Source organism: Planococcus citri, chromosome 1 (genome assembly GCF_950023065.1).
Source record: "Planococcus citri chromosome 1, ihPlaCitr1.1, whole genome shotgun sequence".
NCBI classification, from domain to species: Eukaryota; Metazoa; Arthropoda; class Insecta; order Hemiptera; family Pseudococcidae; genus Planococcus; species Planococcus citri.
The window spans coordinates 66,046,914-66,074,162 of record NC_088677.1 but is presented as its reverse complement, the minus strand read 5'-3'; the positions used below and the strand labels follow the sequence as shown (position 1 = coordinate 66,074,162).

At 34.7% G+C, this 27,249-nt stretch overlaps 5 protein-coding genes and 1 long non-coding RNA gene across 7 annotated transcripts; 3 read left to right on the top strand and 3 right to left on the bottom strand.

Annotated features, from left to right (window-relative positions):
- The first annotated feature begins 1,286 nt into the window (after positions 1-1,286).
- Positions 1,287-12,334, top strand: LOC135833406 (uncharacterized). The gene is made up of 5 exons (XR_010556458.1): positions 1,287-1,398; positions 1,462-1,582; positions 1,833-1,929; positions 9,455-9,703; positions 12,175-12,334. It is a non-coding gene; the product is annotated as an uncharacterized LOC135833406 (long non-coding RNA).
- LOC135843023 (serine/arginine repetitive matrix protein 2-like) lies at positions 2,816-4,513 on the bottom strand. The gene has a single exon (XM_065360749.1). The coding sequence runs from the start codon at positions 4,511-4,513 to the stop codon at positions 2,816-2,818; it is 1,698 nt and encodes a 565-aa protein (XP_065216821.1).
- A 1,020-nt stretch (positions 12,335-13,354) lies between the features above and the next one.
- ND-30 (NADH:ubiquinone oxidoreductase core subunit S3) lies at positions 13,355-14,714 on the top strand. Of its 2 annotated transcripts, none has more exons than XM_065347196.1 (5): positions 13,355-13,569; positions 13,656-13,733; positions 13,817-14,067; positions 14,144-14,389; positions 14,468-14,714. In XM_065347196.1, the coding sequence occupies exons 1-5, from the start codon at positions 13,509-13,511 to the stop codon at positions 14,648-14,650; spliced, it is 819 nt and encodes a 272-aa protein (XP_065203268.1). In that variant the 5' UTR covers positions 13,355-13,508; the 3' UTR covers positions 14,651-14,714. The 2 variants fall into 2 exon arrangements, with proteins under 2 accessions (XP_065203268.1, XP_065203267.1); XM_065347195.1 differs by having other exon boundaries at positions 13,653-13,733.
- Positions 14,715-15,634: 920 nt separating this feature from the next.
- On the bottom strand, positions 15,635-17,826 carry LOC135833405 (N(G),N(G)-dimethylarginine dimethylaminohydrolase 1). Its single transcript, XM_065347197.1, has 6 exons — positions 17,371-17,826; positions 17,197-17,299; positions 17,023-17,120; positions 16,851-16,946; positions 16,465-16,593; positions 15,635-16,388 (listed from the first exon to the last, which is right to left on the bottom strand). The coding sequence occupies exons 1-6, from the start codon at positions 17,626-17,628 to the stop codon at positions 16,263-16,265; spliced, it is 810 nt and encodes a 269-aa protein (XP_065203269.1). The 5' UTR covers positions 17,629-17,826; the 3' UTR covers positions 15,635-16,262.
- A 354-nt stretch (positions 17,827-18,180) lies between these two features.
- Slh (sec1 family domain containing Slh) lies at positions 18,181-21,659 on the top strand. The gene is made up of 14 exons (XM_065347192.1): positions 18,181-18,394; positions 18,467-18,623; positions 18,692-18,905; positions 18,977-19,064; positions 19,136-19,225; positions 19,296-19,425; positions 19,494-19,691; positions 19,763-19,989; positions 20,066-20,250; positions 20,333-20,412; positions 20,485-20,626; positions 20,696-20,899; positions 20,974-21,066; positions 21,147-21,659. Exons 1-14 carry the CDS (start codon positions 18,367-18,369, stop codon positions 21,174-21,176), a joined length of 1,866 nt encoding a protein of 621 aa, XP_065203264.1. The 5' UTR covers positions 18,181-18,366; the 3' UTR covers positions 21,177-21,659.
- A 134-nt stretch (positions 21,660-21,793) lies between these two features.
- On the bottom strand, positions 21,794-23,339 carry LOC135833401 (EKC/KEOPS complex subunit TPRKB-like). Its single transcript, XM_065347191.1, has one exon. It carries the CDS (start codon positions 22,393-22,395, stop codon positions 21,877-21,879), a length of 519 nt encoding a protein of 172 aa, XP_065203263.1. The 5' UTR covers positions 22,396-23,339; the 3' UTR covers positions 21,794-21,876.
- Positions 23,340-27,249: the final 3,910 nt, after the last annotated feature.

Below are 27,249 nucleotides of genomic sequence, written 5' to 3'. Positions count from 1 at the left end.
GAATTTTAAGAGAGGTCGAAGACATACAAATCATACAACTGAAGCTGTAGGTAGATAGCTGCTTTGGATGCTGTGCCACCGAGTATATAAACACTCGGCGACACAGCTAATCTGCGAGTAGCAGAAATAGCGTAGTTTAGCCGATCGAGTCGGAGCACCGGGCGTTACCACTTCATTGCCCCGTCGAAACACAGTGTGGCAACACTGCGAATCGACAAGCACAACCCCGTGGTAGCCCGGTGCCCCTCGGACGAAGCCCAAAAAATTCCAGCACGCTGGCTTTTTTCGGCTTCGTTCGACTGGCTGCACTGTCGCTGATCAAAATATTTACTTTTGACAAAATGGCTTGTTTCTGTGTTTCGACTTCTCTTTACATTAAAAAATGGTTCAAAACGAACTAATTAAAACCTTAAAACTAATTTAAAAACGTGATTAAAACGTAACAATATAAATAGTTTAAAACTTTCAAACGGTTAAAACAACACCGTAGTGTTTTTATATACTTTTATCGGGAGAAGCCCGTTACTTTATGATCGATCACCGATCTTCATTTACATTTCAACGGAAAAAGAACAACAATATAAGGTAAGAGCAATATGATTACTAGTTTATTTCTAATAAATACTAATGTCGAACAACTGCTTCGACTACTTGAACGCTTTTTATTTTATTTCGTAGATACTAATAATTTTTCTTCTCTATTTACATTTCAGATTTCGAAGATCGAACGAAGAATACAACAACCGGCCGCCATGTTTTTGCTCGGTGATTCACCGGTACTTCATTTCAACACCATTTCCAAATTTGGATTTTATTTCGATGTAAGTATTTTTGATGAGCGTATGAATAAATTAAATTTCGAAGAAATTTCGTTGTTACTTTTATTTTATCATTTTGTTCGTAGATATGAAGATCCAAATTTGTGACTAGAATATCGTTTAGTTTGCCCCGAGGCATTTTGTATTTATTCGGTGATAGCGAATTACCCATGACAGGTGAGTTCCGTTTTTGAAAACTGATTTGTCTTCGAATTATTAATTTTTTTCTGCCCTTCGTAGGCTGTTTCGATAAATTTCCACGATGATACCGTTCGATTCGAGATGATTTGTTTAAAACGTTCGCCAAATTTGGATGATAGAAAAAGAGTGGCCATGTTGCCAGCGTAATCGTTCGATGCTTTTACTACTTGGATTCATCAATACGAAATAGGTAATTTGTTTTCCTATAATTTTGATTTTATTCGACGAGTCTAATTTTGGATTCTTCGTAGTACGAGAACTTTCTGCGCTGAAGGCGCTTTTGGAAAAACTATCCGAACAGATGAAATACGACTTTACACGATAATTTTATTTTGATTTACCGAGCTAGTATGTTGGAAGCTGGATACTTCGATGACAGGTAATTATCTTTTCATTTTTTCCATCTTTGTTGCGTTATTTTTCAATCTGTCGTTCTACGTAGGTGTTTTATCGCATGGAATTGCTCGTTCGTTGACCGGTGTTGATTGTTATTCTTTGTCGTTGGTGTTTTTGGAAACGGTTTCTTCGGCTTTGCTGTTCGGTATCTTCGATGATCTTCGGTGGTACGTATCTGTGAAATTTTAAATTCGGATTACTTTTCGTCGTATTTTTTATATTTCATTTTATTTTCCCTATTTCGTCGTATCAATTTTGAATTTGGATTTTTGCACGTAAAATTTCTCTTTTTCGAACACTTGCCCCATATTTCTTAATGGATACTGCTGACTTATTTTGAAAATGTGACGTTATTTTCAATCCATTAAATTTTTGATTTTAATTTTGATTTGTAATTTACTTTTTCTGTTTTCACAGGTACTTTCGGTCTCAAGTGTTCGGTGAATTTTTCAAAATTGGATAGATTTTTGTTCGTCGATTTGTTCGTTTCTTACTTCCTGCGTTTGCTGAACAGGTATACTATTTTTCCGAAGTGTGTTTTAAATTTTTAATTTCAATTCTGTATTTTTATTTTTTGATTAAAAAAATTCGATGTTTTGTTATCGTAGGTAAGAATGACTTTTCCTTGACTACTTTGGTGACGGTTTAGACTAAGGATGGACATACACGTTGACGGATAATGGATTTGGATTTTTTGCCCCTTGAATTTACTCGCACTTACTGTGATGGTGTTATTGATTTTGGAATGCGCAATTTGGAATTTTGAATTTGTTTTGGCAACACCACTGGCATTCATTGCCTCTACCACTACGAATTTGCTGAATGTGCTCTGGCTGCTGGAATTTGCCAGTTTTATTTCGACGACTATGTATGGCTGTTGATTTTTCGTAGGGCTTATCCTCGACAAATTTATCGAGTCGACAATTTATCGAGTCGATAACGTCCATTTTTTCGTCGTATCGTGGTCGATAAATTTATCGACTATCGAGTCGATAATCGATAATCGATAATCGTTGTCCCTAACTTTCGGAGGTACTTTCGTGATTTCGCGTGATTTTTATCCTTCGACGATTTTTTGCGCATTTTGACGAAATTTTTTCTCGTTCGATGTTTAGATTTTTTGGTTTTGAAATTTCGATGGGTTGGAGGGGTGGTAAATTTTTCCAAATTTCAGTAAACTAAATAGTGGTATACACCAATTCAACAACGACGTTTTATTTTTTAAAAATCGATTTTTATCGATAAAAATTTTTGAAAAATCTTTTCTGTACTAATTTTTCGCGACGAATCCGAATTTTTTGTCAGTTTTTTACTTTATTCGATGGTTTAAAATTTATTATTAGTTTCGCGTTCTTTTCGGTGTTTTAATTCGAAGAAATTCTAAAATTGTACTCTTACCTTTAGTTTGGACTATCCGGTGACCAGTTTTTGTCGGCTTCGAGCTCCTGCACAATGTACGAAATATACTCGAACTCCGGTACTAGCTTTCCGTCGGTTTGTACGAAGTATGGTCTTCGAGGTCCATACATTTCTGTGAGTCTTCTGATTTGATTCGAAACACGAATTCTTTTTGTCTGGTCGCGCTCCGATAATCGTTTAAAGTAATGATTGATTTCCGAAATTCGCCCATCAACCGCTGGCTTCTTCGTGTCGGCCAGGTATGAAAAAATAATCGTGGTCCTTTCATTTTCCATCAAAAATGTAACGAGTTTGTCGACTTCTTTCTTAATCTTGAATACGGGTATTGCTAAGCATTGGACATCCTCCATGCAGATTTCGATGTACAGGTACTCGTCTTGGGGATGAATTAATTTCCCGCGATATTTGTCTAAATACGTTTTCGGCGCTGCTACTGACGCTAGATTTTTTACAAGACGCCGATTGATAGCCCCAAAAAGGCCAGTGCCCATCAACGTAGTGGTTTTATAGTACACGTACTGATATTCGGCCGGATCTGAAGCGACTAGAAATACCCGTCCGGAATCCTGTTGAGGCGCTCTCAATAGCTGTGCCTCTAAATTCGATATTGTCACCACTTGATTGTTTATCGTCGTCGTCTGTTCGTTCACCTGTTCGCTAAGGCGTTGAATTTGGATTAGGTTTTCGTCGATCGTTCGGTTTTTTTCGGTTATTCTTCTATTTAAATTCTGAATTTGTCGCCTGTCTTCTTCCCTTCGCCTTTTCTCATCCAGAATCGCCTCCTCGAAATTGCGAATCTCATTTTTCCTCGATTTCAATTGAGATCGTAGATCGGTAATCGTGATCTTGTTCCCTCTTATCTCCTTCTTTAGATTTTCTTCGTTGGTCGATAGGCGTTCGAAGACCGATCGGCGAGGAGACGGAGATTTAGATTTTCTCGGCGAACGATTTGGGGATCTGCTTCTTCTCTTAGGGACACTGCTCGCCGACGACGATGATGACGAATACGACGACGATGACGTCGATACTGATGACGACGAAAACGACGACGCCGACGACGACAACGATGACGATGAACTTTTGAACGAGACTGCCTTTTTTGGAGATTGTGGCTTATACGTTGGCGATTTATATTTTGGCGACTTCGATGGTGATTTTATTGCTGGTTTTAGGGGCTTTTTATTGCGGCCTTTCAATTCGATATTGTCGACGGGTTGAATTGTCGAACTCACCTTCTTTTCCGGCGATGACTTTCGAGCTCTAGTACGGTCGATGGTAACTTTAGCGGGTCGCGTTGGTTTGCGCCCTTGTTCGGGAAATACATAACCCGAGCCAGATGGAGTTGGCTCTATGTTTCGTGATGGAGATAACACCGCTTTGGCGATTTCGCCTACTGCTTTGTCGATGCGTTTCTTTGTTGAGTTTGGGGATTTGCTTGGCGATTTGGCCGGAGACTTTGGCGGTGGAGTACGAGGAGATTTTGGTTTCGGTGAATTCTTTCGAGGAGATTTTGGCTTTGGCGATGACATCGGTTCATAGTCGAGCTCGTCTGGACTGTCTGGAAAATCCATCGATTCGCCACGTTCAGCGAGTAATAACATTTCTTCTTGTTCTTCGGTAGGTTCGAAAAATGGTTCGTTACTTTCAGCCCTCATAAAGGCTTCGAGCTCCTCAGCCATGCTTTCACGAATATTTCGAAGATAGGTATGATATTTCGAAGATTCGACGGTTTATTTCGAAGCAGGTAACACAAAACAGCAGTTTATTTCGAACAAGAAATTTATACGGCGATGTCGAAATTAATTCGGAGATATATTTTCTCACAAAAAAAACAAAAAAAACTTCCAAAACTGAAGCACTCTGCTACACGATGCTATGCACGCTAGAAGGTAGTACGACCGTACACAACCGAGAAACGTTAAACGAATGATGCGTTGCCGCATCTCGATATCAGCCGTGCCTCGTTCGTTTGCTCGGTTATTGTTCGAGTAGGTCGTTGATGGGGGAAAGTTTCGATAGCTAGGTACCTATCTGGTTCATTTCTGTAGCGTTTTTCTTTTGTCTAATTTATTTCTACCTTCGCTATCAATTATTTCAACGATATTTTTAGGCAATTGAAAGGAATATTTTATGGTAATCTTCGCTGGTGAGCTCTTGCTCTTCGATTTTACGTAGCAAGTCGCTGGTTGGTTTTTCCGACGATGCTATTACCCCGAAGGCAATGTCAGATAATTTTTCTTCGCCTATTTTGTCTGCTACGAGTTGGAATTGGTGCATTTTATCGATAGATTTTATGTGTAGGGCAATGCATACCATTTGAACTTGTTTGGAAATTTTTTTCTTTTTATTTTCTTGCAAAATTTTGGCTTTTTCTTGCTGTCTCTGCTTTCTGACTAATTTTCTTGACTCCCTTAACCTATTTAGTTGGTCTTGGAGCCATTCATCGCCCTGTTTCGTAGGTAATTTTTTTGTAAATTTGCCAGTTTTTAAAAATTCTTGTCTCTGTTTTATTTCTTGATTTTCCAATTCGGTATATCTTTCGCTTATCTCTTTTAATCTTCTTTCTTCATTTTCTAGCATTTTGTATACTGCCTCTTCGTCGCCTTTTCTTTTTTTCTCGTCTAAAATTGCCTTTTGGGCTGTGATACGTTCGTGGAATGGTCGATCGTCCCATGGGGATTTGTACCTAGCTTCGTCTTGCAAAATTCTTAGCTGTTCTTTAGATAGGTAGGGTGTCATTTGCCTAATGTTTGATATAGGCTTATCATCCGAGTTCAAATTCTTGTAGTCTGCTAGTCGGTAGCAGTTGGTCTCAATTTGCTTCGTTATTATATAGGGACCTTTTCTTTTTGGAAATAGTTTTTTATTTAAATATTTTGGTCCAGATGATTGATTGTGATTTTGCAGCATGACTAGGTCCCCGATTTGGACTCTTTTTTCTGGATCATCATTTTTATTAAATTCTTTTTCGTCGTGAACAATTTTTTCAAAATTTTTTAATCGAATAAATTTGTTAATTTTTTCCATTTTTTCCTCAGGCTCTTCAACTAATATATCGACCAATTCATCGTCGTACACAGCCGCCTTGGCTAATCTGTCTGCTAGGAAATTTGCATAATCATAGCCATGCCCCTCAACGTATTTGATTTCAATTTCTTCGAATTCTTTTTTAAGTAGGTATATCATTTCAAGTAGGTCTCTGTTGGCTATTTCTTTTCCAGCCACTTTCCAGTTCTTTTCTTTGTACTTTTGGACCCTACTTATCGTTTCGATGGCGTATTTAGAGTCTGTGTATATTTCGAGTCGACGATATTTTGTTTTTTCCAAAATTAATCTCATTGTTTCTTGAATTGCCACCAACTCAGCAATATTGTTCGTATATTTAGGCATATTTTTTAATTTTTGACTAATATTCTTTTTTCCATAAGGTCGTAGAATTATTCCAATTCCTGCTACAGCATCATCTTCACCATTCCTGGTGCATGCCCCATCCACATACACTGTTACCAACTCCTTATCGAGCAATAAATCTTTGTGAGATATTTCTGATTTTTCTGCCTCTTCCAAAGTGATGTAATCTTTATCTTTAAATAATTTGTTTCTTATTTTAATTAATTCTTCGTCGATATTTATTTCATTTATAGGAAATAGAGCTGATGGAGGCTCATCGTTCCTGAGGCCCATAATTTCGTTCGGTGAGAATTTAAACTCTGTTGGTCGATTATTCATTGCTCGTTCGGCATCAGCCACGTATTGGTGCCAACCTTCATGGGTGTAGGTACCTTCTTTTTCTGGATGGTTTAATGCTAGGCGTAGCAGGGTACCTAGCTCTCTCATTGTCCTTTCACACGAATTTGCAGGAGCATTATATGGTGCAATATGAGTTGCTCGAACTCCATATTTTTTACAGGCAGTTTTCCATTCGTCCGAACCAAATTGGGGCCCATTATCGGTTGTTATGGTCTCCAATTTATGTCCCCATTTCTCCAAATCTGCTTTGATACGCATAAGTAGGTCTACACATCGTTGGGTCGTCGAATCGTCGGCTATATGGAACCAGGTGTAATGAGAAAAAATTTCTTTTCCAACGATGATGGACTTTGGACCATTTTCTTTACTAGGCAGGGGCCCAAAAATGTCCATGGTCACCAATTGACCTATTTCTTTCGCAGTTATTTTATTATAGGTAGGATGTTTTTTGTACCCATATACCTTGTTTTGCTTACACAAAATACAGGCATTCGTGATATTTTGAATATGTTTCGCAGAATTTGGATAATAGTATGTTCGATTGAATATTGTTTCAAGCCTCTTTGCCCCAAGATGTCCATAAAATTCGTGTAGGTAAGTAGTAATTTCGAAGAGTAGGTCATCAGGAAGCCTAATTAAATTTAAATTTTTTAATTTTCTGTACAAAATTCCATTTTCTACGATGTATCTTGATTTTAAATTTGCCATTTTTTTCTCTATTGCTTTTGGTCCTCTTAATTTTGTTTTTTCGTCGACTTCTTTATATACAATCATTCTTTTTATTTTTCTAAGCTGGTCATCTTTGTCTTGCATCGTTTCCATATTTAAAATTGCATTTGTCAATTGCTCACTTGGGTCTTTTCTTGTAAATTGTTTGTGTTCGATGAAATTTACATCCATTTTAATTTCGGGGGGCATAGCTTCAAAATATTTCTTTTTATCTTTTTTTATTTCGTAAAAAATATTGAACGAATTTAAAATTGTAATCCAATACGCTGCTTTCAAATGGATTTGAGCTACATCTCGCAACTTAGCGATAGGAGTTTTTATCGATTCTGGAACCATTAATTTTTTGCCAATTAACCACATTTGGGCTTTTTTCAATACTGTAACTAGGGCTAAAACCCTTTTTTCGATGTAGGTGTAATTTTTTTGATGTTTTTTAAGTGTTGCACTTATAAATAAAATTACATTGTCGTTTTTGTCGTCGTCTTGTTGATAAATTACACCATTTACAGTATCCATGTCACTGGTAATTTCGATGAAAAATTCTCTCTTGGGGTCTGGAGACACCAATTCAAATTCTTTACAATATTCTTCGTATAAAATATTAAATGTGTCGATGTGTTCTTGAGTCCATTCGAAATTTTTTCCTCCATCGAGCAATAATTTTGTAAGTGGTCGAATAATTGTTTGGAAATTTTTGATGAATTTGGAATATAGGATGGTCAACCCTATCAACTGCTGTACCTGTCGAACATTTTTCAATACGACTCCATTTTTCTTCTTCTGCCAATGTTTGTTTTTGAATTTTTCCAATTTTTTTAATTTATCTTGTTGTTTTCCAATTTTATTTTTATTTAATACGTGACCTAAATGGTCAATTTTTGTTTGAAATAATTTCGTTTTCTTTGCATTTAGGGTCAATCCTGCTTTGTCTATTTGTTCCAAAAATTGTACTATTGATTTTAAGTGATCTTCGAAGGTTTTACTTTTTATTTTAGCATCGTCGACGTATATATCTAGCCCCAAGATATCTTGAATAGCTGTCCTTAACATACGTATGAAGCAGGCTGCTGCTGTTTTGACCCCAAAGGGCATTACAGTCCATTCGTAGACACGTCCTTCATATTTGAAAGCGGTATACTTCCAAAAATCAGGGTGTAAAAGCATTTGGTGGTATCCTGCTGCAAAATCAAAAACAGATACCCATTGCACTCCATGATTATCGTGTACAATTCGTTCCATAGTGGAGGCTTCTTCTTGGTCGTCGATTAAAATTTTATTTAAATGTGGGGGGTCTAAACATATACGTAGGCTTCCATCTGATTTTTCTCTGGCCAGCATATTATTCAAATATTTGGACTCTGATGGTCTGACATGTCCAAGTTTAATTAATTTTTGAAATTCTTTATCGAGTTGTTCTTTTTGGTGTTGACTAGGTTTGTAATTCCTAGCTACCCATTCTTCAGCATCAGGATCGATAGAAAATTCGAATTTGTATTGTTTGCCATTGTACTGCCCAATTTGACTTCGCCAAAGATGTTTAAATGGAATTATTTCGTCGATAACTTTCCATTGTTGCTCTGGTTCTAAATTTGTTTTTCGTAGGTTATTTAAAATAATTGAAAAATTTTCATCGATGGATTTATCTTCAAAAGTTTTATTATAAAATACATTTAATTCTTGAATTACAGTTTCAATTTTACAAACACGTACATGGTGAATAAAATGGAGGTTATCTTTTAAGAAATTTACATATTCTTTTTGACCAGGAATTTTTGTACATTTTGCTCGCTGTTTTCTGAACTGCAGATCGATATACTCCTCCATTATAGTTTCTCTTCCTACCAAAAATCCACAAGGTAATCTTCGAACGATATAAAATGGAATCTCCATGTCTACTTTTCCAAATTTCATTTTTATTTTTACAATGTATGGGAGGGTACCTTCGCTCATCCCATTGGCGACTCGAACGATAATTTTATTTTTTGGTGTTGCGTAGGTGACTGAATTTTTATGTCTACGTTCAATTTTTTTCAATAATCTTTCACTTATTAGATTAATTTCTGCACCACTATCCAATAGTCCATAGTAATCTTCTTTTCCAATCCCGAAATTAATGCAAGATGTATTTTTTTCTTTTACAGGTGGCGGCAGTGGTATTACTGGATGGACATCTTTTTTTACTTCAATTTTTGGCCAACGTTTTGCTGGGTACTCGATGGCGAAGATTTGCTTAATTTCCGGAGGTGAGACATTTATTTTATCGTTCCTACCTATTTCTTGATGTTTTGCTATAGGCTTTTCTTCTTTTTTCAGGTGCGGATCGAGTGAATTCATCCAATCAGCGAAGGAGAACTTTGGTTTTGCAGATTCGAAGGCATTACTGCTGGATGGTATACTATTTTTGTAAAAATTTTCGTTGTTATTTTTATTATTTTTCGCTTGTACTTTTGCATCCCTGTTTTGCTTTGCTTGTTGTTCGTATATTCGTAATTTCGCGTACCAATTTGACCAAAAGTCAGTGGCCTTTGGGTCAATTTTATCGATGCACTTAATTTTATCGTTTTTCAAGCCTTTGTTCTCGATCTGCATCGCCACTTTTATCGTATCTCGATCGCTCGCGATTTGCTTATCTTTTTCGTCGATACTACTTTTTATTCGATTTTTGGAATTTGCCAAGCTGGTTTTATTGCTGGCGATTTCTTCTCTTTTTTTCTCCATCCAGGCAGTTTTCCATTTTATTTTGCGCAATTTTGGGTTGGTATGCGTGTCTAAATTTGTCGTAGGTAGGGTTTTTGGATCTTGCTTATCATTTGTGTCGAACCGATTTTCTATGTATCGAGTAGAAGTAGGTGAAAAATTGTTTTGTTTTTTCGATGTTCTGTTTTTGTTGTTGTTTTTTGCAGACTTTTTCAATTCATAAACCTCCTCAAATATCCAACGGCCGGTATCTCCTGAATTTAGTCGTTGAACTGCGCTTGTAAGCATTCGGAGAGCGGTTTTATGGAAACTAGGGATTACTGGGGGTTTTCTAGTCTTGTGGTATCGTTGGAAACGATCACAATGGACTCGAACGTTCCCTCTGTCTGTTAAAATTTGCCTATACTTCGTTTTGTCGATGAATAAATCAGCAATTCGGGTGATTAAATTTGTATTTGTCATTTTTGTAATTTTTTTATAAATTTCGATGAAAGTTAAATATCTTCGGAGGCTTTTTGCATTTTTTCGACCTCGTACATAGGGCAGGAGGATCGGGAAAATTACACAAATTTGTTTTGCTCCTTTTTCTTTTATGTATTCAATCGTTTTTCGAAGATAAAACTCAACAAAGTGAAAATCAATGTCACGTTCATTGAGCTCATTTTCTCCAATTGACAAAATTACATTTTCTCTAAATTCCGGTATTTTCTTGATTTGGTCGTAGTGTTCGGTGATCGATCGATTGTTATATAAACGCCCATTTACTAGGCCTTCTCCCAATATGTCATAAATTTTTTTATCGATTTTGATAGTCCGGATTTCCCCCCTCGTTGCAGATATTTCTGCACACATCGTCACTTGGCGTTTTTTGGGTCAGTTTTCTGCCCCTCTGACTTTTCATCTCGGGGTGGCGGGGGGTTTCCTTGATGATTTCTTTGATCGTAGTATCTGTTGCGGTTCCAGCGATAATTTGGATCATAGTTTCTCCCTTGGTATCTTGGGTTCCTTTCCTCTTCGTGATTCTGCTGCCTATCTTCTTTTTGTTCATAGTTTTTACTTCTATCTTCATAATTTTTACTTCTGTCTTCCCTATTGTCTTGGTATCTACGGTCTCTGTTATGCGGTTCTTCTCGACGATAATCTCTTCTTTCGTAATTGTTTCGTCGATAATTATCCCTATCGTGGTATCGGTAATTAATATTTATTTTTGACTGGTCTTCTTCTTCGTCCCAAGTTATGGTCATGTCGTCCGTGTCCATGTTTTTGACAGTCTCTAACTTAGCCATAATTGAGTCTTTATTGGTCAGTCCTTCGCTATTGGTTTGCTGTTTAATGCACTTCGGGAATTTTTTATACACCTTGGAGATAATCAATTTTTCTCTGGTATCGGTTTTTAACAAGGTGTCGTACCAATTAGAGATGTATTCGATGAAATCGATAATTTTTGTAATGTGTCTTGGGATTTCTTTTTCAAAAGCCACTACAGCTGCACTTTTCACATTATCGTCCCAAAAAATATCTAAGAAGTATTCTTGTAATTCTTCAAAAGTCTTGGCTTTTTGGACTTTTTCGTTCCAGGCAGTTGATTCGATTTTCACACACGAAGCTAGCAGCATTCTTCGATTATCTGGATCGATATTTTGAGTTACCGCCGGTGTTGTAAATTGAGCCAAAAATTTGTGTGGGAAAAATCTATTTTTTTGCTCAAAATTAGACACATTTTTGTAGAATAAATCGATGAAAATTTTATCTGATCCGCTAGCTGGAACTGTAGCCACTTGTACGTTCTTCATCGTATTATTTAAAGCCATCTTCGCTCCTTCAACAATTGTTTTAACGTTTGCATCGACTATGCCCATAAATTTGTCGTGTGCATCTGATTCAATTTTATCCAGGCTATCTTCCATATTCAATTTTAATTGATCGAAATAAATTTTAATATCTTTTTTCACGTCTGCATTCAGAAGGGCAACTATTTCGGTTTTTATTTCTTCTTTTAGCGCTTCTTTAAGTTCTTCTTTTACCAGATTTTTTAATTCTTCTTTTAATTCGGATTTTATATCGTTTTTTAATTCGGATTTTGCGAGACCTAAGTCATTTTGTAATTTATTTTCTAATTCGTTGAGATTTTCTTGAGTAATCATTTTGATCTTTCTTTTTCTAGGTTTGGTTACTTTTGGAATTGGTGGTGGAGCAATTCGATTACGAAGTTTAATACCCTGAGGAAATACTCGCGCTGGTGATGAAGATTTTACTGTTGTTTTAGGTATTTTGAAGATTTTTTGTAATTTTATTTTTTGAAAAAATACAACTGAGAGTTCGTGGATTTTATTTTTATTTTATTTTGATTCGTAGTAGCGGCTGACGAGTCGCATTTATTTTTTATTTTAATACTGGATTCGATGGTTTATTTTTTGAACAATTTTTTAGAAAAAATAATGCTCAAATTTTTCGAAGATAAATTTTTTCAAGCACGAGTCAGGCGCCAATGAAGTACCAGGCACTGGTGTACGGTTGACAGCGTTTTAAGCGTGCTAGGCTAGTGTACATCCAGTATCAGCTCAGTCGGAGAGTAGTTTAAAACACCAGTACTGCACTCAGAGAGCTACAGATTTTATTCATTTTACCTTTGAGACTCAAATAAAACTCAGGGTTTGCGTGGGAGATGAAATATAATATACATATAATATCACACGTGAAAATTATATATACAATTTATCTTCGATGGAACTTTAATCATTACTCTAATTCGCAGGTATTTTACATATAATATTTTAGCCTATAGAAATAGGTAACATTTCGATGAGAAAGATTTATTTTTATTTTTATTCGATGAATTTTAAGAGAGGTCGAAGACATACAAATCATACAACTGAAGCTGTAGGTAGATAGCTGCTTTGGATGCTGTGCCACCGAGTATATAAACACTCGGCGACACAGCTAATCTGCGAGTAGCAGAAATAGCGTAGTTTAGCCGATCGAGTCGGAGCACCGGGCGTTACCACTTCATAGGTCAGCTCACTTACAGCGCATTAAAAAACATTGAATGTTTATAATGACCAATGTGAGCAAAAAATACAAAATTTCTCTTCAAAAAATATAAAAAATTGTGAAAACTCCATTTAAAATGATCAAAATGCATTTAATTGAATAATAAAACTCATTTAATTGCTATTTTATAAATATTCATCATCTGGTTAACCGAGATTGTCAAAAAAATCAAAATACAGATAGGTAATGAAACAAAAAAAGGGAATATTTTAGCCATGAATTCGACTCACAAATCATGTTGGCAACACGAAAATAAAAGTCAAATTTTGAAAATAAAAAAGTTCATTGATTGATAATGAAACTAAGAAAGTTTTCAAAAACTTTAGGGACTTTTAAATAGTAATAGTGGTCTTTCTCTTTGGGTAGATTTGTTAAATTACTTCAATTCCAGTGAATGATTACTTGATACTTTCTTCGTTGCATTTAGTAATCTTACCCATATTTACAATGGCTTTTCAAATCGTCCGAAGATGCATGAAAAATCTGAATTACGCTCTTGTCAAAAATGGTACGTAAAATTTCAATTCAACTTCACTCGATAAGTATTTAGCCATGAAATCATTCTTTAATGTGTTTCAATTTTGATTCCAGTAGGTTTGAAGGATTCTTCTGCCCCTGTTTGTGTTTCCGTTCGTCATCACACCACTGAAACTCAAAGCACCGAAACACAGCGTAAGCGTAGCTCCATTTCTCTATATGTATCTTTCATTCTCATGGTTCTTAAATATGTTCTCAACCTTTAAATACCTTTTTAGCGACCATTCGAAGACAGGTTGATCCAGTTGTTCGTGCTCAATTGATTGATTTTGGTAAATACGTCGCCGAATGTTTACCAAAATACGTACAGAAGATACAGCTAGCTTTGGGAGACGAATTAGAAGTTTTAATCGAACCGAGTGGAATTGTTCCAACGTTACAGTTTTTGAAAAGTCATCATAACGCGCAGTTTTTGAGTCTCGCTGATATCACAGCTATAGACGTGCCATCCAGAGTGAATCGTTTTGAGGTAAAATTGTACATAATATGCCTCTTGTGAAACTAATATATTCTTTGGTGTTAAAGTATTGAATGGATGTTTTCAGCTGGTGTATAATATGCTTTCTCTTCGCTACAATTCGAGAATACGAGTCAAAACGTATACCGATGAAGTGACTCCTGTAGATTCAGCTTGTGAAGTTTACGCCGGCGCTAATTGGTACGAGAGAGAAGTGTACGATATGTTTGGTGTATATTTCATAAATCATCCAGATTTGAGGAGAATTTTGACCGATTATGGATTCGTAGGACATCCATTTAGGAAAGATTTTCCACTTAGTGGTTACATCGAGGTGAATATTCCTAATCTTTTTTTTCTTTTTTAGTTTGGTCTTCATTTGTGATTGTGATTAAATTTTTCCTTTTTGTAGGTACGATACGACGATCAAAAGAGTAGAATTGTTTACGAACCGGTTGAGTTGAGTCAAGAATTTCGAAGATTTGAATTATCCGCACCTTGGGAACAATTCCCTAATTTCCGTAAGGATTTAATTGGCGTCGAAGAAATCCCATTGATTACTGAAAAGAACGCTTCGAAACCTAAGAATAATTAGTAGTGCGACTTGTATTTATGAAAAAAAGTTATCGTTATGTTAATAAAATGTATTTCAAATGTTATCGAATTTGTAATCAAGTTCGATAGTTTCACGTTTAATGTGCTTATAAAAAGGTACATAATGAGTTTCCCAAAATTACGACGCTTTTACGAAAATGTTTCATCGTTGTTCTTTATAGGGTATAAATTCCATATGAAAAAAATCATGAGAAAGAATAAAACCAACTTCGTCAAAAGTATTTTCAACATATTTCGATTTAAATAATATCTTTCACTGTTGGACTGATGAACTTGCAACTGGAAATTTGGATTCATGAATTAGATGTTTTTAAAACAAATTTATCTTGTGAAATTTTGTAGTTAGGATGTTTTATGGCTGAAAGTAGCTAATATTAATTAACGATTTGTAAGGTGAACGTGAAGATGAAATTACTTATATCTAATCTTTCTGGCGATCCAGAGCAAATTGCTGAATAATTTATCCTCAGAGGCACAGAATGCCTGAATCAACGAATAGTGAAATGTTCATACATTAAACGCAATAGTTATTTTTACACGTTGCCATTTATGAACTGTTTACATTTTTACGAGAATGTAATCGTATTCTCGTTGGTTTTGCACAATCAGTAAGATAAAACACGTCTTCAGCTACTGAAATATTTTCAATTTGGGTATCGATTTCTGCACTAAAAATTCAGCGACACATACGAGATTGTTTACGTAGCATTACTTCAGATAAATCGATTCAATTATTGAGAAACACGAGTAATAAGGACCAAAACACCACCAATGATCATAAAATCATACAACACGAATAAGTAGCAGAACAAAACCAATCGATTTGCCAATACGAGCGTGTGATGTACACAAGTAGGTATTACTTCACGAACACCACAGCTGTTTTTATTTGACATCAGGCAAGTTGAACTGCGAATCGTTAAAAAAAAAAAACGTCATCTCACTCAATAAAACAACACGAAAATTCAAAATAAAAACTTTGTAATTCATATTTATGTTTATGCACTTTTCGTATACGTAAATATACGTTAAAATGAAATGGACAAAAATGAATAGTGGAAGAAAACGTAGAGATTCATTATTGTCATTGATAAAATAATCAAGCATTGCTCCGAGTGAAAAAAAAAATAATAACTAAAGAGTTGGACTCATGAAATATTAACCTTAATCACAGAATTCATGTTTTTATCTTTTAAATCACCGGACTGATTACTTACGAACTAGGCTCAGCCTAAATAATTCACGTATTTAGTATACAATACAACCTTCTAAAATATTCATTCCTTAACTAATTAAGAATAATACTGTAGATACTTTAAAATAAATTTAAACGTCGATAAAAATAATACTGTTACTTTCCTCATATCTTAAACTTGTTAACTAATTAATAATACTTAGGCTTAAAAACTTGAATATAGAATACGCTATGCGAACAGTAACAAAAACAACATGATACAGTGTAGGAACTGTTGACACAGGAGCATGAGACCTTTGATTGAAACTAGAATTTGAAATGCAAAATTTTGTGCTCATTTCTCAAAAATGAAAAAAATGCTGAAATAAACACCGAGGCTTTGGGTTCGTAATCGAGTTTAAAAAATTCTGTAGTGACGACTTCGTCTAATCAATAGACAACAGGAAGACAATCCGCTGCTTTTTTTCACCAACTCGGAAACTTCCAAAGGCTGACGATAGAAATCCATTTTTTCAGAAAATACCTTCAAAATGAAAAAAAAACACGTTCATTTGTATCCGTACGTGAAAGGAGGAAACTAATCTTCGAGAGTCATCTACCTTAAACGAAGAGGGAATTTCTCCCTCAGATCTATGGATTAGAGTTCCATTCACGTACAAAACATTAGCTGCATGATCTTCGGGCACAGTCAAGGTCTGGTAACTAAATGTAGCTTCTCGTTTTATTCTCTGTAAAATATATGAGAAATTAAAAACCTCAATTTAATGCATTGTGAACATTGTACATGAAAAACACCAATAATAGAAGCTAGGCGTTTTGACCTTCTACGCCGGCTTGAATGTCAATTGATCAATCAACAATCCGCGATGACATTAAATTAACCAATTCTCAAATTCTTTTCAGAATACGTACGAAGGTTTTTCAAATTAATACGGCGAAATTTCGATTAATTAATTGAATATAATATACAGTTATGTACACTTACATTCAACACATCTTGTGGAACTTTTCCAGCACCTACGCAAATAATATCAGGACCAGCCATCGACATGAGTGATTTCAAGTGACAATTTTCTGTAACCTGCGAATCAGAGAGTTTATAAATAGATCTAGCGATACAGTAATATTATCATATCGTCGATTTAAAAAATAGGAACCTTGATTGGAGTGCATGGGAATTCTGGAAATGCAGCTGCGACAGCTCTAGCACCTGCTTCATTTGTCCATTTACTGATACCGACAAAAAATTCTTTACCTGAAATACAAATTTGAAAAAAAATTAGTTCAGCTTTACTCAATAGGTTTCAAAGAATTCAAACTCAGCATTTCACCTGTGAATAGAACATCGCCGCCATCGAGAGTAGCCGATTTATCAGCCATATCAACAATCGGAAGATCCAGTTCTTTTCTCAACACAGCTCTCATAGTTTCGGCCTGGAAAGTGAAAACATTAGTAATATTTTACCAGAAAAGATAGACTCAAGATGCAGGGACAATATTCAAACCTCTTTTTGACGAGACACATTTCCAGGTCGAGCAATCAATGCGATTCCATTGCAAATGACAGCTGTATCTTCAACGAAGCCACATAAGGGCAAAGCTTCATCCGGCGGCAGCTCGATTACATCGATACCGGTATCTCGAAGTGTTCTGACAAAAGCTTCATGCTGCTGCTTAGTTTTCACATAATCTACCTGCGAATCACTTCCATATGTTTTCGGAATACGGCAAACAACTGCGTGAGTGTATTTTAATGTAGCCATGATAAGAACCGATGTAGAAATCTGATATAAAACAACGATCACAGATGGTGCAGCAGCATACTATGGACATAGGCAAATAAACTCATCTTTTCAGAAGTTGACGATTAAACCCACCGAACAGAAACACTTCTATTTCACTAATTAAAGAAAAAAAACACTTGCAGAATTAGCGATTTTTCAAACGATAAAATAATCAATAAACACACCCCACCACTCCCCACACTGATAGACAAACAAACCCAAATCGATTATCGTACTTGATTAATCGATTGTCGCATATTCACGCTTCGGAAACAAAAACCGAAACGGAAAAGAAAAATTGAATTTTTCAATTTTTTATAGTTAAAAAATTTTAAAATCAATTTGAAATTGAAAAGAAAAGAAAAGATAAGAAAAACAAATGGATTTTAACAATTTTCACTTCTAAAGAAACGATATTTTTTCAAATTCAGATTTTGGTTTCTCACCCTTTTCGTTTCGGTTTTCGTTTTTGGGGTCGCGTCACCTGATCGGTGATAAAAAAAATTCCACGTGGATGATTTGTTTACAGAAGTTTATCATCAAATTTGTCATCCAAATTCCAAATTAGAGCAATCAAAATAAAAGAATTAATTGTATGTTTAAATTTCTTCTTAAAATACATTAAATTAATGCTGAGAAACTGCTCCAACTAGAAGTCCTGTACCATGATATAAAGATCATCAAGTTCCGGCTTTATAGAATTCCAAATCGTCCAAAATGACGAGCATACGAAAGAAACAAATCGGTAAGGAATTCTACCTCTTTGATCTACTTCCACAGTTATTATTCAACTAATTATCTACTTTGTTTTCTGCAGATGCTCTGAAGCAGATGCTCAATTTGAACGAACCCATTTCCAATCTATCCGGCGAAACAGTATGGAAAGTTTTGGTGTACGATCGTTTCGGTCAAGATATTATTTCACCGTTGATATCTATCAAAGAACTGAGAGAATTAGGAGTTACATTACACGTGTAATTGAATCTTTGAGTAATTCCTTGGTTGAGATCCTCGCAGTACATTTTTATTTTTCATTTTTCAGACAATTGCATTCCAACCGAGATCCAATTCCGGATGCTCCAGCTATATACTTCTGTATGCCATCTGAAGAGAATTTGGGTAGAATATCTCAGGATTTTTTGAACGGATTATACGACTTTTACCATTTAAATTTCATTACTGCTGTATCGAGACAAAAACTGGAAGATTTAGCATTAGCTGCTCTGGAAGCGAATGTCGTAATGAATATATCAAAGGTGAGTCTGAGACGTATTGATTCTTCGTAATTTTCAAACTGATATTAATAAATAGGTTCATTTTTATTCAGGTTTTCGATCAATATTTGAATTTTATCTCGTTAGAAGATGATTTGTTCATTTTACGACATCAGAATATCGAAGCAATTTCATATTTTGGTGAGCAGATCGTTTTACTTTCATTAACCTGGATTCTATTTCGAACCTAATCTTGATATTTTTTTCAATAGCTATGAATAAAGGAAATATTAAAGATTCGGAGATGGAGAGCATAATAGATAACACCGTTGACGGTTTATTTTCAGCATTCGCTACGTTAGGTAAACTAATTCAAATTTAAGATTGTTTGTTGCAAATTCACGTTGTTTGAATGTCCCTTTCTTCGTACAGGTATTGTACCAGTTATTCGTAGTCCACGTGGCAATGCTGCTGAAATGGTAGCCGAAAAATTGGATAAAAAATTACGTGAAAATTTACGAGACACGAGGAATAGTCTTTTTACTGCTGAGTCCAGTTACAGGTACCTACATTTTAAATTGATCGAGTCAATTTTCAATGACCTACTTCTCTATGACCTGTGATTTACAGTTTTCAGCGTCCACTTCTGATTGTGCTAGATCGAAATGTAGATATTGCTACGCCTTTGCATCATACGTGGACGTATCAAGCTTTAGCTCACGATGTTTTGAATCTTAGCCTGAATCGAGTTGTTCTTGATAATAAAGGAAAGAAAAAAGTTTGCGATCTTGATAACAATGATACCTTTTGGATGACCCATAAAGGAAGGTAACTGATCTTTGGAAATTTTCTCAAAATAATAGTTTAGCAATTTCCTAACTCTGTGTGTTGATATTTAGTCCGTTTCCTACTGTTGCCGAAGCCATTCAAGAAGAACTCGAGCAGCTTAGAACATCCGAAGAAGAAGTAAAGAAACTGAAAGCTTCTATGGGTTTGGATAATGAAAGCGATATAGTTTTTTCCATGATGTCTGATAATACGGCGAAGTTGACTTCGGCTGTGAATTCCTTACCTCAACTCTTGGAAAGGAAAAGACTCATCGATATGCATACTTCAATCGCTACCGGTACCTTAGTTTTTTCCTTCAATAAAAAATACTGTTTTACGAGCAGTTCACTGATGTACAATTTTTTTTTCCGCAGAAATTCTAGATGCGATTAAATCTCGTAGGCTTGATACGCTATTCGAAGTCGAAGAAAAGGTCATGTCTAAGACGTCGTTAGATCGAAGTCTAAGCGAATTAATCGATGATCCGGAATTCGGAACCGATGAAGATAAATTGCGATTGTTTTTAATTTATTACATATGCGCAGCTAATTTATCTAATGTAAGTTTCGTCCTGTTTTTTGAAGCTCTGTAAAATGTGATCGAGTTTTTTTTTCAAAATTCAAACCTTGTTTCAATTTTAGAGCGAAATTGATAAAATTCACGGAGTCTTGGAAAAGGCTGGTTGCGATATAAATCCCATAAATTACATCAAACGATGGAAGTGAGTAATTTCTTCGTTTTTTTTTTTTTTGAATTCTTCGTTCTAAAAATTGAAGCAATTTTTATTTTACAGAATGTATGCCAATATGACCACGTCATCGAATCAAATAGCTGTAGGTGGTGGTACCAAAACCATCGGAATGTTTTCGAAATTACTTTCGCAAGGGTCATCTTTCGTAATGGAAGGTGTGAAGAATTTGGTGGTTAAACGACACGTCAGTATTACTCTATTCTATTCAAATTCCTTTTCGAACTTCTATCTAAACAATTTAATTATTTTGTAGAACCTTCCGGTGACCAGAATAGTTGATGATTTCCTTGAAGGAAGAGAACCTACTACACCTGATGGTGATTACAGATATTTTGATCCAAAACAAATTAAAGTTACTGACGTTACACGATCTAAAACTCCTTTCTATGAAGCTATAGTATTCGTAGTAGGCGGTGGAAATTATATCGAATATCAGAATTTAGTGGATTATTGCAAAGTAATATTTCTAATTATCTCCATTTTGAACCAAATTGAGTCATTTAGTATAAATCTACTGACGTTGATTTACAGACTAAATGGGGTGGTGCTGCTGCTGTGAATGCAGGACGTAAGGTTGTTTATGGTACTTCGGTTTTAATGAATGCCAAACAATTCCTAAGAGAGGTAAGTAACTTTTAAAAGTGTCTAAATTGCTGTAGTCATCTCTGCGAGTGAAAATATTATTAATTTTTTTTTGTTCACAGCTTTCGTTGCTTGGTCAAGAAGTGAGCTGAATACATATTTCAACAGAGATATTGAATTTAATCTGTATTTTATTTCCATTGTTATGTTATTTCATTATGTTAGGAATTAGCGCATAATGTTATCTAAACGAAGAAATTATGAAGTATCTAATCTATGTAGAGATTTGGTTGTTGGTTATGTCTTAAAAATACTTCGTTTAGGTGCACAAAAAATTATCAATTTATATCTTGATGAATTCTTGGGAAATGAGATGATAATGTACATATTTCGAGAAATGTTAAGAGATACCAATTCATAGCAAATGGGTATCGAGTCGTTATTTAAATAAAAGCGTGTTTCGATTTGAATTTCTATGCTCTGTCAGCCAATAAAATGACAAATACTGGCTTGTGGAACCCTAAGAACATTCAGATGGCCATTTTCAACTCCTAATACTAAATATGTAAATCATTGTCTGAAAATAATATGTGCTGTGTACAAAAGGACTCGCATGAATAAAGTTTTGTATCGTTTATCGCGTTTTCTATTCATCTGCTCTCATTTTTTGCAGTCCACCATCTGTTGGAAAAGCATGCCAAAGAGACCCACTCAATAATTGAATTTTTTCACGTATGGATCATCAGAAGAAGAGAAATAAATACAAGAATTTATAAATTTGATATTCATTTATTTATTAAACATCAAAAAGTAAGATACAAACAATCAAGCTCGTGCTTAAAAAATCATACATCACACTCCTTTACAAGCTATTTTCGTTGTGACTAAATTTAATAACGAACTAGCAACTAAATTTTCATCTGTTACATCGTACGATTGTTTTACAGCTTCGAGATCACTAAAATTACACAAATTTGAAATAGGTTCTGGTACTCCTTGAACTTCAGATGCGATAGCTTCAATTATCTTGGGATTTTTTTCAAATATTGCCAGCAATAAGTGCTGAGTGTTGGAGGCATATCCAAATTTATTCAGCGACATCGTGATATTATCAGATATTGATAAATTGAATAATAATTCCGTACTTAGTGACTTGGTGATCAAGCTACCGTTGTGTTTGGAATTGATTGCTTTGTTAGCAGCGATCAGGATTTGGAAAGGATCGACGATCACTTTGTAGTTTATAATGGTGCAGTTCTGGAACGGTGGAGTTGAAGTACTTAATTTGGAGTTGATTTCTTCGATATTGGAGACATTCTTGAATAACATTAAAACCAGAGTTTCATCGTATTCTAGATTGAAAGTGGTCATGATCGAATTACCCCAGTGATAAAGGATCCGGCGATCTTCTTGGGCAGGAGATAGACGAAAAATACAATACACTATTTTTCTGGGCAGTAAATGTAAAATCAAATAATTATAAAAAAATTCAACGCCAAAGTAGTAAATTTAGCGGGTGGCTGATTAGTGATTACTGAATTGACACTCAGTGATAAGAAGCTGCGAGTATGATTGCAGGACGAGCGTCTCGAGGGCAAATATGTGTAACCAATCAGAAGCCAGTTAGTTTTTATCTGTTGTCTCTCTTTCGTCCGTTCATCCGTTGTTTACGTTTTGGCCTTGTATTTTATTTTATGATGGTGTATTCGTATATATTTCTATATTTTTCTTTAAAAAAAATAATAATATATTTTCCAACGTCGTTTTTTCGTCGTATATGTATCATCACATTACAAATAATAAATGAATCAATGTAACATAACTTTACTATCATGTTGAATAATTATTAAAGCTGTATCTACTAGTATCAAAATTCAAAACGTGTAGTTCGAATTCTCAATAAAGATGATCGTTATGTGACTTATGTCATATGTGCTTGTGATGATATGGCTAATACAAGTGTCATTTCGAATTCTCGATAAAGATGATCGTTAAGTGTTTGTGTTGTGACGATCATCTTCATTGAGAATTCGAAATACTTATTTTACGTTTTGAATTTTGATATTGATAAGTACTAGTTGTACTAGTTAAGTACGTACAGCTTTGATATCATTTAATAATTTAACGTTTACGGTTTAGTAAAGTTATGTTACATTGATTCATTTGTTATTTTATTTGTAATGTGATGATTTATACACATGTATGACAATAAATATACGAATACACCATCATAAAATAAAAATACAAGTCCAAAACGTAAACAACGACAAAAGAGAGAGACAACAGATAAAAACTAACTCGCTTCTGATTGGTTACACATATTTGCTCCGGAGACGCTCGTATGGCACGAGGTGAGGAGAGGATTTTTTGAAAAATTTGCGAACAGAGGTAACACTGAATTTGCTTTATTTTTTGGCACTAGATGCCACCACATTCCTGATTCCCGTTATGTTAGGTAGCCTAGGTAGGGTAGGTAGGTTAGGTTAGGAGGGTTATTGGGACTAGGCCTAGGCGCTAGGCCTAACGTAACTGCTACTTACTTGTTGTTTTCAAGTTGGTTTTCTCTTTTCAAGTTCTCTGTTGTGTTTAATTAAGTAATTCATATGTAATGGTTCTACTTCTAGTACGCTATTTTAGAAAATGTACCTACTTTTCTTGAAATTGAATCAATACCAGTAGATTGTCTAGTATTATAAGTTTTCGATTATTCGTTGGAATGCTTCTTTTGGGCACATGGCACTGGGCAGCCATTAAGGTATCAGTAGTCCTTTAATCTATATAAAATTTCAAAGCGCTTTTTTTACGACTTTTCCGTAACTCCTTAGTCACTTTACCGTAAAAAAAGCACTTTGAAATTTTATTCATATTTTTTCTGTAGCTGTCTCTAACTGAAGGTCATTATAAAAAAGGTTTAATATTATGCAATATTTTCTTTAATTACTGTCATTTGTGTAGGTAGTTTATTCGTTGAAAATGACTTTCACACTTCCGTTAAACGCTCAATTAAAAATTATCAGTTGAATCTGGAAGTGGAAAGTTCAGCGTTTGCAACCTTTGTCCTTTTACAATAATGTGATTTTCAACTATAAAAACATAGATACCTACTCATCTCGAATGATAGGACCGAGCCGCCAGAGGGTAAGTATCGCAACTAAATTATGTAATTATAATCTCAATTTAGATCAAATTACTTCGCTGTTTATTTATTGGTTATTGTATTTTTCAGATGTGGCAAAATGTTGTTCCGATGTGCCATCTTTGCTACAAATAATTGTGATATCGGATTGTTATTGTGATCGGAGCAGTTTTGTTAATCAAACTAACAAAATATAATGTTATTAATTGGGGTTCGTGAATACACCATAGCCATATTAAGAAATTGCCATCGATTCTGTCATTCAACTTTCAAGGCATGTCCAGCAGTATGCAGACGACATTACAAACTGTATCTGACGATGAGTTGATATATGCCGGGCTGCCGAACATGTAACGTAACCACGCAAATAAGGTAATAGGTACCTACATTACTTTTATTTGTAGTTGTTGTTGATACTGATGCATAATAATTCCTATTCATACTTACCACTACTTCTCATTTTGTAGAAATTATGGATGCCGAATACGACTTATACTTGATAGTACCTTACCTTACCAAGTTACCAAGTGGCAGTTTGTTTTTTTATTCTTTGTCAAAACTTCACGAATTTTTTACTTGTGTTATTTCGTTTCAAGTATTTGATTCAAAGTATAGAGACCCTACCACCGAAATTCTTTTACTCTAAGTATTTAAGAAAGATTTTTTGTGTTTTTATTATTTGTCAAAAATTCACAAATTTTTTAATCGTGTTATTTCGTTTCAAGTATACCTACCTATACGATTTAAAATATAGAGACCCTACAACGGAAATTCTTATAAACTATTCAAGATACAAAGATTCTTTCTCTAAGTATCAGTTAATTATTTTTATTTCATCAATATTTCAATATTATATTAAAAAAAATCTGACCCTTGACTGCGTCAACTGGGTGTTCTCATTTTTACATCAAATTACCTATTCATTTTTCAAGATTCAATGAATCTTTTTCTTTTTCATAACTTGATCACCAGATCAGGAAAATTATAATAATAAATGTAAAAAATTTAAAGAAACGAAGTCATTTGAAATAAACTACCTAGTTTGAGAACAACAAAAAATGAGCTCAATAGTCAATTATGACGTCATGTATCAAAAATCTTCCACTTTTCAATTTCAGAATAAAGAAAAAAAAATGAGTATAACAAAATTTGGTTATTTTTTGAAGCACATAGTAGTATTTATGTTCGCATTAATTTTTTTCATCACAATTTTTTGAAATTGAGAATCATTTGTGGCCTTTTGCTTTTGGGCACATTTCAACACGCTGGCCATGTGGCCTCTTCAGCTTCTGGGCTATTTTTTTTATACTACACACTCTGCAAGAAAAAAAAAGATCACTTACTAATTATCAATTGTTTGAGGCATGACCAGATGTTCACAATTGCAAGTGAACATATTATATTTTATGCATGTATGCATGTACCTAAATTTCGGAGGGCGAGTTGCACACCCTCTTCTACTGCAGTATTGATATATCTACACTTCTTGTATTTGATAGAGAGTTTCACTGTATTCTCCAGTTTAATAACGTCATCTTGTACATGCACTGCTTCTTTTGCAGTTACATACTTACATTATAAAATGTCGCGGGTCTAGTCTAGGTCTAACAGATTGTCAATAAGTTTATATGTAGATATGCGACATGCAAAAATGTCCCCTCAACCAGTAAAAAATTGTCCAGGGGGTTATCCTCTTGGACTGTTTGCCTATGGAGTTTTGCTACCTCTGTACCAACACTAAAGACATAAGGAAAATAATTACTTATGGGGCTTCTTTTTTGGGTGGCTTAATATTTTTGTTGGTCATAGGGAATGATAATAATGATGATAGCACATGATTGGATGTTGGACTCAGATAATAATATTCCACCTATCATATCAACCTATATTATAAATGAAAAACTTTCTTATTGCTGAATGCTACATCACTCCCCCCCCCCATGTGGGACTCACAATACAGAATGAATGAGCACATGATAAAATACAGTAGGTAAAATTACTAAAATTAAAAAAAAAAACAAAAAACAATGGTAAAAAAATTTTAAAACAAAGGTTGAATTGAAAACAAGACTAGAATATAAATTATTTTCAAAAAATGACTAGAAAAACGCATTTTAAAAATGAAAAAAAAACATGATCTGCAAATAAAATTTTGATAAGTGATTTAGTTAGAACAGAAATAGGTAATTATAATACTAATTTTAAAAATTTGTCCACTGTTCACTTTTCAGTATGTACTTAGGTACTTACATCTTATGCCAAGCGAAGTTGACATTTCTGCTTATTATAGATGCAAATATATACATGTATCTATACACATCCAGGGAAGTTTTGAAATTTTGAAACTTGAAAGATTGCTTACTGATTGCAAAAGAGGAGGCTGTATTTCCTGCAGCCTCCCACATCTTTTAGAGCCGGTTGTACACCCTCCTCCGTCGCTGTGTTGACGTTTAGGTGACGTATTTGCAGGCTTTGTACCAAATTCTCCTTGACTATCTTTTGTTCTTGTATGTGGACTGCATCGTTGCGGTCATAAAGAGTAAAAAATGCCGCGGGTCTAATAAAGTTTCCATGATTTTTGATACCCCGATTTTGCATTCATAGATATCCCCTTTGCCTATGTAGAAATTTCCAAGGGGATTGTCCTCCTCTAATCTTACTCGATGAATCTTTGTTACTGCGTTGGTTGGTACCTTACCTGCACATTAATATTTTAAAAAAAAGAATATTCAATCTCTAGCTGTAAGTATGGTAAAACTAAAAAGTACCTTGACATGAGTAATTTCTACTCTTTGTGATATAAAAATTACTTTAAATTAAGGATGAGAGGGGCTACTCCTACTCTACTGGTACTCCCCATCCCCCTTTTTTTTGCAGAATGCAAATAGGGGAAAAATAAAAAGTATACCTAGAATTATTTGTTCACAGGGGGGGGGGGGGGGGTGGTAGGTGAAAAATAACAACTTTGCAAAATAGGGCACATCCTAGAGTAGGTATTTCATAAATTATATTATCAATTAAAAAAATATGCCATTTCATCTTTTATTTTATTTTTGTTGATATCTACTCGTATTTCAATCATTTTAAAA